General features: G+C 32.7%; 1 protein-coding gene across 1 annotated transcript; it reads right to left on the bottom strand.

Moving 5' to 3' along the window:
* Positions 1–6,575: 6,575 nt before the first annotated feature.
* Positions 6,576–10,395, bottom strand: LOC18046573 (squamosa promoter-binding-like protein 7). Its single transcript, XM_006445282.2, has 3 exons — positions 9,422–10,395; positions 9,101–9,219; positions 6,576–7,241 (listed from the first exon to the last, which is right to left on the bottom strand). Exons 1-3 carry the CDS (start codon positions 10,012–10,014, stop codon positions 6,784–6,786), a joined length of 1,170 nt encoding a protein of 389 aa, XP_006445345.1. The 5' UTR covers positions 10,015–10,395; the 3' UTR covers positions 6,576–6,783.
* Positions 10,396–14,597: the final 4,202 nt, after the last annotated feature.

Here is a 14,597-nt window from a genome sequence, read left to right as displayed (position 1 = left end):
GCTGCCAATTATGCGCATTTTGTGATTTTATTTGTTCAACTGTTTCCTATTCATCACTGCGTTGGGGAATTTTCCAATACAAGGGGTCTGTTTGGTTGTAGGGATAGTGCTGATAGGCACGGGCGTGCAGGTTTTTATTCATTTTGGGAATTGCATTATTGAGGATTTGTCCGGCCCCGAGATTTTCCCGGAAAATGCAGTAAAATTTTATATTGTAAAAAGATGAAAATGACCACGTACGTCATACGAATTATCAGGGAAAGAAATTGAAGCAGTCTTGCTGCTGTGGTGCTGTCTCCCTTATGGAGGCTGTACTAAGCAAAGTCATTATTGAAAGAATCAAATCAATCAGATGGGCCCAATAATCTTAATTAATTTAATTTCTGCATTTCAAAATTGTATGAGCGTGGCTGTTTTTCTTTTCTTAGTTTGAGATTTGATAGTTTAAGAGATAGGACCCTTCCTGGTTAATTAAAATATCTCCGAGCTTGGTGGGTGTATCTTAATTTGAATAATTACTATTCAATTAATTATTTAGGTAGTACTTAATTACCACTCTAAAGGTCTACCACTTCGTTAAATATACAGGAGAGTAGTAATAGTAATGATGATTTAAGGACACAATTAAACTATTATAATTAGCTTAATAGCTTCGTGTATTCAACCATGTGAAATGTATGCATAACATCAATTCGCCAAAACTTACCTAAATTTTTGTGCATCTTAAATACAGTAGGGGGGGACTTTATATTATTAACGTTGTTAGATCTTCAAATGATACCAATATGAAGTGACTAATTTAATATGTTATATAAGTGACCTAAGACTAAAACCAAATTACTTCTCTGAGAACAAGTTTTTGGTCGTACTGAAAGTACCACGTCATTAACCAACCATCTACTAATTAAGGGACACCATGAGAAATTTTAAAATACATTAGAAGTACTACGTCAGCCATACAATCGGTAAATGATGATATGATATGTGAGTATTTTTTTGAAAAACCATCATGCAAGTGATGATTATATTAAATTCAACTACAAATGTCATAAATATATCAATTAGTTATAATATATAAGAGATATTCTAAAATTTCTCGGACACCACAGATATTCTTATTCATTCATGTTGGGAGCTGAGGTCCTTATCAACTAAAGAACTATGGAGATGAGATATAGTTACACTCCTCGAACTGCACACAGACATATGAAAGTGAAGACGATATATAAGTACAAATTAATAGCTAATGGAGATGCATGCATTACGAATTAATTGCTTACTCTCTTTATCAAATGCATGCAAAGTGCCAGTCACGTCAAGACCTAAGATAAAGTTACACTCTTTGTCCCGGTAATGATGATTGATGATTATAAATGTGATACTGAGGGATCTTGCGTCTGTTTCTTCTTTTGCAATTGATCCCGCCCTTTTTGCTAGTTCTTGAAAAATATTCATTGTGGTTGCTTATTAGGAAGCCTCTTTGCAGCTTCGAGGAAATTGAGCAGTGGGTCCTTTCGTTTCAATTTCTTGTGTGTCCACATTTGAGTTAATTCTCAATGTTTGCTAGCTCTTTGATTGACAAAAAGCCATTATAGATTAAAAGGAGTCTAAATTTTTCTTTAATTAGTGCCCAATATTCGGGGGTGGAGTGTGAAATTGGCCATGACGTGTAAAATACAACTTCTGTGATTACAAAAAAGTTTACAAGGTACCTAATTTATTTTTATTTTTATTTTTGAATTTTACTCTCACAACTGTATATATACGTAGACTCTCCACCTCATAAGAAGGTGAAAATGTGTCAACCAACTTATTAATCCTTTAATCCTCACACATTGATTTCATTGGATGCATCTACCGGACAATTCTTGGACTAGATGCCTTGTTTGTAATTTTAGCATGATAAATTTGGCAATGATAAAATTTTATCAAATTTTGAATCACCTCGTGCTTGCATTAGACCCATCAACCTTCTACATGATATTATTTTGGTATCACATAACAGTGTATAAAAATTGGGTCAGAAATAGAATTGTACATGACCCACATAATTTACGACTCAAAAATTTTAGCTAGGGGGGCTCTTAGGAACCCTTCCTCTTTCAGGGCGAAACCTTTATTTCTAGAACTTGAAAAATGAAAATAATTTTTCGCTTTGCTCACGTCAATTAACAGTCCGCTTTTGTAACTACTGTACTTGGCAAGACTCAAGAAACTGATAGGTTAAAAGTTAAATTTTACAAGGGATGTGGATATTAAAGCTCGTCTAAATATATAAATGTTGCAATGTTTTCTGATAACGCATTGAAAAAGGATCTACGTAGGGGAAATGCTGGAAACCCAACCTCAGTCGTTATAACTATCAACTAATGTTTGGAGAAAGGTGGTCTTTCTTTCTTGCACTTTGGACCTTAAAGAGTTATGTCCGGCCCCTTACCCTGAGCAAGAAGGCAACTCTAGATAGCCACGAAAGGAGAATTTGCATGGAGACTCTCCTTATGGTGTTTTTCTTTTATATGTTTTTATGCATAAATTAAAAATGTAAATTTCATAGCTAGGTATGGGATTAAGGGGGAAAAAAAAAAGAAAAGAAAAAAGAAAGAAACATTTTTTCTTAATGAAATTGGCCTGTAAAATCTATCGACATTTTGAAACCCTAATACATCCGTATCATAAATTCGGAGAGTTAGTTGGGACGTGGAAAGAAAGAAAAGTGGTCCAACACAATCATCAAATAAAAATCGAAGAATGAGGGAAGGGCGAGGATGAAACTGAATTAAATAAATAAAAACCCGAAGCTTTTTCTTAATCTTAAGACAAAGGTATGAAAGGTACGAATGCCTCAGTTCCCCATTTCCAGTTCCGCCCTTTTTTTTTTTTTTTTTTTGGTTGGGGGTTGGGGGGGGGGTGCAAATCCCTAAAATTATACATTTTCTTTTTTTTTGACATTTTCTTAGATAAGGACAAAGTTTGCTAAATACCTCCACCCACGAAATGATCAAAGTACTCTTAGAAAAAAAATAACGAAATTTGGCATTCTAAAGAGTATTGCTAAATGTCCAAATTACCCTTAAACTGATGAATTTAAAATATTCATAATGGTGGAAGGGAATGTAAATTTATGCTAAAGAGTACTCTGGCCACCCCAGCACAGAGACAGACAGGGACCGCCTTGAAACAAATGACCAAACTATTTCACAACTTGCGAAGCTACAAAAAGATGAAGGAGTTGCATGATAGATAAAAGTTAACGCCATTTTGTTTTCATTCGAGCGTGGGTCCCAGAAATGACATCTTTTTCATCTCAATTACAAGGGAGTCTCTATGTTACATTTTATGTAACATACACAACCCATAAAAACTACACAAATTATAAGACTCATATAATTATGTGGTTCCTGAAGATTGTGTATGTTACAGGAAATGTATCATAGCAAAATCCCTCAATTACTACCAGGCCTAACCCTCCGAACAGATCATCATCATCATCATGACACTTTGTGAAGGAAATTGGACGGGCCCATATTCTTTAAATGCAACTACTAACTCGACTGCAGCTGTTGATGGAGAAATACTTTTCAAGGCCCTGCACGTGGTGAGCTTTCTTTATGGTAACAGAGAAGTTTGTGGGCCCGGCATCCGATATGGGTTGATTTGGAGTTGCAGGTTCACGGGCCACGAACGTGATCAATTTATCATAATTCATACATTCATTCACTCATACTCATACTCACACACTTATTGTCCTCTGTGGGGACTTCGCCAACAATTTTGATTTCGTCGGCAGTTGTTGTTGCTACCCTTAATGCGCGACTCGTGAGAGATCTTTCTCTTCTTCTTCTTCTTCCATTTTTTTTTTTCTATTCTTTTGCTTTCTTTTTTCTTTGACAAATTTAAAGAAGCTTCGTACTAATTTTCAATTTCCTCCTATGGTTTGCATTGAATTGAAGCTAATATTAGACCGACCCAAATACTACTTTTGAGAAACAACTTGGCTCTTTTATTTTTGTTTGGAAAATGAGAGACTACTTAACATAAAAACTGAACTTGAATGCAGTGTTCAGAGAATAGTATTTAATTTTATTTAATATTTTAGCTCACGTGCAAGTCCTATTATTTAAGCTGTTAAATTATTATTTTTTTAACACAAATTAAATTCACAAAGAGTGGATTGGTACCTTTGTATGGATCTATAGCATTGTTGAATTTTGTCGCACATTAATTATTGTAAAAGAGTCACTTGAGCTTATAACTAAGATAGTTCTCTTTACTTAACATATTAATATTTTAGGCCGAATACATAAAAATTATGGAGCTAGCCTCTCATTGAAACAAGTCTAAACGAACATGTGAAATTAAAATGTTAAAGAATCTTTAATATGTATTGATTTTTGGCCCCTTACCTTCAAAATTAAACTCTTAGTTAGGCCAATTGATTTTTCCACAAAATAAGCCAAGACTCGAGACTTGTCTTTAATACTTTTGTTGAGCCCTTCTCTAATAATCTAAGTTAATGTTTAAGGTTCTTAAACCTCCACTTACCCAATTCATGATAACTCAATGTAAAATGGATAAAGAGTTTTACCTGACTTCCTCCTTTAATTCTGATTGTATGTTGAGATTTCTAACGATTCTTCTCAAGCGTGTACCTGCGAAGGATACTTTGACACTTAAGTAAGTTGTATGTTTGAGTAATTTTCTAGATCTTGATGTTTCTTGACTAAATTTTTTAGAATAGCCAAAAGACCGTCTCTCATCCTTTGGCCTTTATTTATAGACGATGAGATGTAAGTTTGGTGGGAATTTCATTTCAGATCTAAATCCCCACCTTCTCTTTTCCATGTTCAACTTACGTCGTTGGATTTGGTACACGTTTTTGTCTGTATCGAAATTTGTTTGCACGTGATTTCATTAGTAATCAGTGCTGCTAATTATCAGAGCATCTAGATCAATTGACCTTTCACGAAAATCATCCGATGGATATTGAGCTCAAATATGAGATTGAACATAATTCACGTCCAATATTAATTTATGATCCAAAATTAATATGACCAAATTTTGCAATGGTCTCTACTCTAGGACCAACGTAAAATACATATGTTTTTGTGAATTAATGATTTCTAATGGACATATGGCGCAGGTTAAGTATTTTCTAGCACTTACAATGTTGTTCGATCAAGTGTTTGCATATAGAATTTCTTAGTGTTTTATCTCTATTTTCTGTGAACTTGAAAGGTCTGTTCGGCTGATACCCAAAGGACAAAGTTACTCTCAAAGCTATTCCTTTTGAATTGTATAATTATCCGTCATCGTAATTTAGGAAATTATAATTATAAGTCTCAATTAATAAAGGAAAATAGATTGATAGTTTGGTAGTACATTGAATCAAATATTAATGAAGCCTGTACAGTCTTTCTCCAATAGGTTTTGAATGCAGTTACCCACCTACTCATTATCGGAGGCAGAATAATTGTGGATGGTCATACGTTAACAAGCACATTAACTAAATTACCAGGAGAGTAGATTTACAAATCAAAATATAAGTCATTTGGAACTTCCAATATAATTATTTACTTGCAGTTGAAGATGATGGGTCCAAGCTATAATATCTTTTTAAGCAGACACTTGCATGTGCGTTCATATGCTGAAATTTCTCCGTGAAACATTGCAAGTACTCCGTGAACCCATTGTCAGATATTCAGAATATATTGATCTCAATCAGCCACATCACATAATTTTACATTCGATCAACCTTTTACCCCCTTTTTATCAAGATGGATTACCATAATAAAATTGCATCAATTCCTGATGCGCAAGCTACCAGTGCTTTTCAAAGTGAAAGAACACAGCTAGTTGCCCGTAAATAAAAGAGATGCAAATTTATCACACGATCGTTTCGGCGGCATGGAGAACTAATGGGCACCCGTAATTATCTGTTGATTCCACTTTCAATGCCAATGCAGAGCCATAACTGATTTGCAAAACTGTTGGCTTCCGAAACTTTGAAATTAACATGAAAGTACCCAAGTCATGTAAAAAGGGATCATTCTATTTTCAGTTTAAAAGTGTGTCGTCCGATCAACTTTTGATTTTGTGGCCATGCAGGAGGCATTTAATAGATGCTGCAGGTATGGGCCTGGCATATTTTCAACACTGTAAAACAAAAATAAGCCTTTTAAGATGAATGTAACTAATTTTCTCACCTAAACAATTTTAATTTGCGCACTTCACAGCTTTGAATTCAAATGGACCTATTTTGCATCGAATCACCTAGTTAATTTCTACTTCCTGCAGGTTTTTAGCGTTGTGTCTGTGAAAATTCTTAATGCCCCGTCCATGCATTCTTAAAAATCAGGTCAATTTTTCTTTTTTTTCTTTTTTTTTTTGGGCACAAAACGACTTTTTTGCAGAACTAACAAACTAGAGTGTTTACGCCTGTTATAAACTTAAAATTTATTATATCAGCGAGTTCGGCAGAAAAGGGCTTGGAATCTTTGCACTGCCACAATGAAGAGATCACCATGAAAATTGCATCAGTAAATTGACTTTTTTATAAAAGTTACTTAGCCATTATTGGATGAAAAAAAGTTATTGTTCTCATTGAAATGTTGTGGAACTTCCACAACACATTTCTTTTGAAGGGAAAGTAGAGCTTTCCAGTTCTACGACACTTAGCCACAAAATAAGCTACCTAGAAAGAGTGTAATTCTCTTCATCAAATGTACAAAATAAATCAAAATTATGGCCAAATCCACAAGAACTCAATACGCAAAAATTATTTTTTTAAACTAGATGGTCACCTTCCAGGGAGCTCCAAATTTCAGAACACTCTTCTTCTTCTTCTTCATCTTTAGTTTCTCCCCTCACTGACAAGAACCCCAAATCTTCAGTGGGTGCTTGCATTAGGTCTAGAGTGACATGTGTGTTAGTTTGTTGGTATCGGCCCCAGTTATGCTGCTCAGTTAACATCTGGTATTGATGGCTGCTTGTCATAGAAGTGGAGCAGACCATTTGGGTCTCCCCGTCATTTGCAAGATGTAAATGCCAATCACGGCTGTCAAGTATGAGGTGCCGAGCAACAATGGCTGCACGGTTTTCAGCTATAAGCTCACGCAATGCAGCACTGCATCTTGAAGAGAGGTCGGATGAAGAAACCCACGATTCAGCCTTTGATGACAGAAGAGAGAGAGCACGTCCTGTTGGCGAAGGAAATGGAAATCTCCCAGTCATCAACTCGTTTACTGTTATTAGAGAAATAAATTTACTTCTTGATCAGCTTTCTGAGATCACAATAGTATTGAATTATTGAGCCAATGCTTTTCATAGGTAAGTATTTTTAAGATAGAACAATGTAATATTACTAAAGATGGAATCAAACTAAACAAACATTTATTTACACACTTCATGCTTATTTGTCATTTTGGATCAAAATCTTGATCTTGTTTTAATGTATGAGCTAATCTATCATAAATGCCAAGTACCTTTATAAGTTGCTTGTGATGGACACAGATGAATAGTGGAGAACAAGTTAAGAAATCCTTCTAGTACAAATTATATGAGGGGAAAATTTTGTCTAGCCACTAAAGAGATTACAGTGTTACCGAATATACAAACATGTGGAAATGAAAGTAAAAGAAAAATCGGATGAGGTAAACTTGATGTATATCTAATTTTGCTATTCGGTGTATAATTGAATAAATTTAAAAGCTAAAACGAGAGAAGAGGCCAACAACAAAAAGACAGATTGAACGAACAAATGTTGCTAAATCTATATATTTCCAAACTTCGCAAAATCTGGCTCACAGTAATTAACTTCTTAATATAGACTCTAATGCCTGAAGCTGATTGTAAGTGGGCAACCAAATCAAAGACAAATATATCCTCTCATAAAATCTTCAATACTGTGAGAATGTGATTTTAAAGAATTTGAAAAGAACTAGAATCGCTCTAGGAGCCCCTTTAAGTTGTGCAAGTTGAGTTCTATTAACAGGATGATTATAAATTGTCGTCAAAGTAAAATCTTACAGGATCCTCTACCTTCACAACTGAACAAACTGAAACGATACAGCTACAAAAATTTCAATTTCATATTACTACAATTACAATTTAATTTTCCTGTTTCTGCATATATAAGTTCACTGCTATCAATTGACTTAAACATAATAGGAAATGTATAGATTAATGGGACACTAATAGATTTTGATATTACTTTACCTCTATTCATCCCCTAGTATCACAAGCGCTTCTATTATTATTATTTTTTCAAATAATTCTCGATAAAGAGAGGCAAATTTATAAACCTGGAAAAGTTAATGATCCATTTCACGTAAATTGCTAATTTTAATAGAGCTAATGTTTATTATAAGAAAGGTCAGGTGATTCAAATAACCACATGTTTCTTTTCATTGTTACAAAAATTGTGGATATTTTAATTTTAGTCCCGGAAAAATCCTTGGAAAGGATCAAAGGATGGAAAGAATTAAAGAAAAAACTATTCAAATATGAAACTTACGAATCAATAATAAAAAAATTGATTATTTATTTCTAGGAGACAATCACTTTGTGACTGCCTAATTTAGTGATAATTAATATTAAAATTAACAAAATTTTCAAAAGAAACTGGAACATCAAGAGATATAAACCCATGTGCAACTTGGAAAAGCACAATAATAATCCCTTGTTACTAAGATTTTAAAGATTAATTAATATAAATAAGATAAATTTCGTTTTTATTTATTATGAATAAGATGACTAAATTTATTTAAAGAATGAAAATATTAAAAAAAGTACAAGTACCATAATTTGATATTTGATTAATTTAATCAATGTAAACGTTAATTGATAATTAATTTTAATATTAATTGATAACCAATTATTAAATTGATTGACAAAATTAACACAATCAATCTTGGCGATTAATTATCTTTTTCATTCTCTTTATCTTCATTCTTATCAAGCAAGTTAACATTTTAATAGTAATGATCATACAGCCACATGCAACTTATGCCAGGAAAAAAGAAAAAAAAAAAACTTCACAAGAACCGATTGAAATTTTGAACACAAGAAAAGAATAATTAATAAAATTAAACAAAAAAGGTACCTTGAGAAGAGTTCCTTGAAAGAGATTCGTGAGAGCTCTTTCTTCTACGCTCATTGTGGCCGGCCAGTCTCCTTCTGCAACTCCTCTTCGAGTCGTCAAATTCTGACACCACATGAAATCTATACATGCATGCTCCGCATTAATTACCAAAAATGCAATCATAAAGATCATTTCGAATCTTTAAAATAGCAAATTTTCCTTTAAAAAAAAAGATATTAAAAACTAAAAAAGGGGGAACAAATCAAAGGATTTACTGAACAGTAGTTGAAAGATTTCAAAAATTGAAACGACCCAGAAGTGAAGAGATATGACAAAAGTTACCTGCTACACTGTTGACAGAACCGCTGCTCTAACCCCAGAACCTTAACCTTTGGAGCCTTAGAGTGCACTTCACAAACTTTATGCCTTCTGTGATAATCCTTGGCGTTGATCAGAGGCACGTGGCACCCCTCAACTTGACATCTAGGCACCGTAGCCGTGGAGGTCACCAGAACGGGAGAAGACGAGGAGGGACCCACACCACCACCACCAGCACTGGCAAATGTATAGTAGGGTTTCCCCTTTTTTACCATTGAAAATCCTCGGTCGCCTATTGACGTTGCTGTAGCATCCTCGAAGTAGTGCCTCTTTCCGAGTTTCAAACACATGAGGTGTGGATCAGGGTGCAAGTTTGACCCATCACCGGCGTAAAGAGACTGGCCGTGGGGAAACATGAGCGCGTGTGCTGCATTTCCTTCTGATGTGTGCGTGGTGCTTGTTATCTCCGCCGTAGCGTACAAGCTGCTACTGTTACCCAAATCAAACCTTGAGTGATTGTTAAGCGCCCACATATTTTCCCAGGCAAGGTTGTTACTGTTATTATTATTACTATTACCGGTATCCTCTCTAATGAAGATGTTCCCGCCAATTTCCATTTCTCTCTAAAAGTGCTTGTTAATTTACGGTTCGATTGGATAGATTAGCTCGAGCTTTGCTGCTTTTGTGCATACTAGCAGTAAGATATTTTGCTGATTGCCAGTAGCTATTTAATTCAAGAGGCTAAGAGTAAAGTAAGCTGCAGCTTACAGTGAGCTAGCTTAGCTAGGGTGACTAGAGAGTAGAGACAGGAAGTGGCACGTGCGACTGGAATAAAGCACGTGCGAAAGTGCATGTTAATTTACTGATTGATTTTTGAAGAATCAGCTTTGGCCTTCGAGGCTGTGAGGTGCAATTAGTAAGAGAGAGAGAGAGTGTGTGGGCGTGATGATAAGACTAGAGAGAATCGGTTAGGCTACTAAGACTCCATTACACTTTTTTTTTTCTTTTTTCCTTTTGGGGCTTTGTTATTCTTTAATGCTAAAGGTTTTGTGTCTATCATATATAACAGAAGCCATATGCACGCGCAGTTAACAGGTCGTGTGCTACACTGTCTCATTGCTGTAAATTTGCATGCATGTTTCACGTAAAATTGCAGTCGAATGTCGAATCTTATGTCTCGACGGTTACGTTCTACTTATCTTGCATGTGACGGTAAATATTCTCCCTACAAGTCCCAAATCTATACACAATTACAATCGCTTGGGATTGGCCACACAATTGTAGTTTCTTCATAATATTCGAATTTCTAGTTTATTATTGCACATTTAGATTTCTTTTATGGTGCGATTACTAATTGGTAATCAGAACGAGCATGAATCGGAGTGGACAATAGAAATACAACAAATTATACACTTAAACTGTAATAATTGGAATCGAAATGAATTGTTCTTATTAATGTGTTTGCTTTGTTTTGTAATCGGAATAGATTATTTTCAGTTATTAAAATGCCCTAAGTTGTTGTTGTTGTTATTATTATTATTATTATCATCAATAATAATAATAATAACATTAATACTAAGAATAATACTAATAACTGTGACAATAATAACAACAACAAAAATAACATTATTTTTTACTAATCGGCAAGCGGAGTGGCTAGACAATTGGCAAGTGACGATCAATGGGTACTGTATACGACGACTGGCAATGATCAATGGCACAAAGCTGATGATTTGTATTGGTGCAAGGCTTTGTTGTGTGATGCAGCGGAAGTTTAATGTTCAAAATATTCCGTTGATTCTAGAGAATACCGGAATAAAAGAACAACTAAATTCACGTTGATTCAAAAGAATACCGCGAATTTAGGGATTAAGACTCGTTGATTCCGCAGAATACCGAGAATTAACTGTTCAAATACTCACAAAGAGATTTGAAAATTGAAATATTATTAAACTCAAAAATCTTTGCTTGTAAAAGCTACAAAAGACATTTATTTATACTAAGTAAGACTTATCCTAATATGATTAGAAAACTTATTTTAATAGGACTTATGCCTAAATTAGAAATATTACCCAAATAAGCAATACCTAAACAATAAGACTCTAAATAGGAAACCAAATTAAACTAGAATACAAATTAATTAAAATATTCCTAAATATTATACATTTAAATATAATTAGGATTTCTTCAATTTCTTGCTCTGCATCATTCCCGCCATGTTGGAGAAAATTCGTCCTCGAATTTTGTATATTGTAATCTTCAAGAACATCTTCATGTGCATAAGGATTAATTTTTAAAACAGAGCTTTGACATAGACGACGAACTTTAAATTTTCCAACTTTTGTAATAACGTCCATCCAATCACTCCAATGGCGTAAAATAAATTCTTCTATCAACAACTTCTCCAATAATGTCTTCTCATATTGTTCGTGTCGAACTTCAACATAGTTAAGGAAAAACGATTTTTTCTTATAATCCACTAACTGTTGAAAAATATCACAACTCTTTTTGTCTTCTTTCGGCAAATCAAGAGAACAATAAGAGATTGTATCAATAACTATCTCTCTCTCCTCCACAAGATCAAAAGATGGATAAACAATTACCTCTCCTTGTCCCACAATATCAAGATACTCATCAAATTTCGGCGATTGATCCAAATCAATATTGTCTTTGTGTTGAGGATTTGTTGTAGACATGAATGACCAATTTATATTCTCCTCGGAATGAATAATATTGTCGAAAGGAACAAAGTTACAATTTTCCTCATTATCTTCATAACAAACATCATCGTGAACAACTTCATCAAATCCATATGCATGCTTTATGTGTAAAGATTTTCTATCTCGAATTTTCTCTAAATCTTGAGAAATTGAACGCAAAATCCTCAACATCTTAACTAAAACATCTCTCAAGATGAAATCTTCACGTCGATATTGTGATTTCATGATATAATTTTTTTCTTTTTTTTTCCTATGCTTTTTTTGGTGTTGTTTGGGGTTTTTTTTTTAAACTAAACGGAAAAAAACAAAAAAGGAAAAAAGGAAAGGTTTGGTGGTAGATGGAGTTAGATTGGTGAGACCAGGTTTTGGCTCTGATACCAAACTGATGCAGCGGAAGTTTAATGTTCAAAATATTCCGTTGATTCTAGAGAATACCGGAATAAAAGAACAACTAAATTCACGTTGATTCAAAAGAATACCGCGAATTTAGGGATTAAGACTCGTTGATTCCGCAGAATACCGAGAATTAACTGTTCAAATACTCACAAAGAGATTTGAAAATTGAAATATTATTAAACTCAAAAATCTCTGCTTGTAAAAGCTACAAAAGACACTTATTTATACTAAGTAAGACTTATCCTAATATGATTAAAAAACTTATTTTAATAAGACTTATGCCTAAATTAGAAATATTACCCAAATAAGCAATACCTAAACAATAAGACTCTAAATAGGAAACCAAATTAAACTAGAATACAAATTAATTAAAATATTCCTAAATATTATACATTTAAATATAATTAGGATTTCTTCAATTTCTTGCTCTGCATCATTGTGTTTCAATGGATCTACATACGACGGTGATGCATGAAGACCGAGTCTGCTGCATTCAATGGCATGCGGTGGTCATGGCTTTTATTCTCATCCACGAGGCTGCCAATCGACCATGACTGCCATGCTTTTTTTTCTAACTAAGGATAAAATTGAGTTTGTAAATTTCCTTTTGAGGGGTAAAATTGTTAGTTGTGAGTATGAGAGTCTGATTTCCAACCCCTCTTAAGATTTAGACTGTCATTTCCTAATCTCGTGCTGTCATGGTTCGACTCAATAGTTTGATTTTGATTTTATGAAGTAAATATGGTTAATTATTCGATTTTAAATTTCGATTCTTCAATTTATTGAAAAGTAATCACATCATTAATTTAGAGTTTTAAACTCTGGTATGGGCCCATTAGTCGAGCATCGTTAAATGTCAGCCTTCGTGTCCGGATTATATATAAGTTTTATTATTACTATTATTATGGAGCCGCCTATGTTGCAACAGTTGCAACATTTGCAACATACCAAAGCAAGAATGGTAAAAACAAATCCAACATACCAAAGCAAGAATGGTAAAAACAAATCCAACGGTAGGGTGTATTTATTTTGGTTTTTTTCATTGTAATCCCTCTTATTTTTTGAAATGCCAGGAAAAAATATAATTATTATTATTTTATTTATTAGCTTAGTTGTTAAATGATATGAATAAGGAATAAGTATGAAATTTAAGAGAACTTTTATTATTGATATTAGGTAATTACAATGCATGATTTAATACTCGTTTATTTATTCCACAAATTCATAAATATTTCATAATTTATTAATTATTGCTATCATTTCTAGATCTACTCTCATTATTTAAATTTATTAATTATTATTTTTATATTAATTATTGATAAATATAATATAATATAATATAACAAAATAATATTATAATATAATTTATTTTTAATATTATAATTATTATAGTAAAAATTAAAAAATAATTTAAATATATTTAATATTTCAATTAAGACAAAAGTTAGCACACTATAGTGAATTATATAATTGACTACAATCTAACTTTTAAAACTTCCAAACATAGGTAAGTAATAAACTAATGTGAACAATATTATAACAATATACAATATTATGTTCTAAACACATTCTAATGGTGCGTTTATTAAATAAGAATTGAAATGAGCTAGAATTGTAATAAGGAATTTGAATTAGAATAAGTTATTTACTTGAGCTATAGGAATTGGAATCGGAATGAACAACATTCCCGTTGATGTATTTACTTTATTTTATAATTGGAATAGACTATTATAAGTTATTAAAATGCCATTTGTTAATTGTGTCCCTAATATTATTTGTATATATTATAATTAAACAATAATAATAATAAAACTAAAAATAATAATTATGACAATAATGTTAATTAAAACAAAAAATTTAAAAAAATTAACAATAACAATAATAACAACAAAATTAACTGAAATAATAATATTAATAATGATAATAATAAAAATTATTAATAAGTTTTAATAATAACAACAATAATTAAAATAATAAAGTTAATATATTTTAATAACAATAATTTTAATCATAACAAGATAAATATTAATATTAATGAATTAATTACAGTATAATAACAATTAAAATAATAAAAGAAATAAATT

The sequence above is a fragment of the Citrus clementina genome, unplaced genomic scaffold (genome assembly GCF_000493195.1).
Source record: "Citrus clementina cultivar Clemenules unplaced genomic scaffold, Citrus_clementina_v1.0 scaffold_3, whole genome shotgun sequence".
Taxonomy (NCBI): domain Eukaryota; kingdom Viridiplantae; phylum Streptophyta; class Magnoliopsida; order Sapindales; family Rutaceae; genus Citrus; species Citrus x clementina.
The sequence above is the reverse complement of the archived record's forward strand: the minus strand, read 5'-3'. Positions and strand labels throughout refer to the sequence as shown.

Excerpts from the sequence above, each read along its gene's own strand:
- LOC18046573 (XM_006445282.2), bottom strand. The coding sequence starts at position 10,014 with ATGGAAATTGGCGGGAACATCTTCATTAGAGAGGATACCGGTAATAGT. Across the intron at positions 9,220-9,421 it reads TTCTGTCAACAGTGTAGCAG|ATTTCATGTGGTGTCAGAAT; the intron begins GTAACTTTTGTC and ends ATGCATGTATAG. Across the intron at positions 7,242-9,100 it reads TTCAAGGAACTCTTCTCAAG|TAAACGAGTTGATGACTGGG; the intron begins GTACCTTTTTTG and ends CTCTAATAACAG.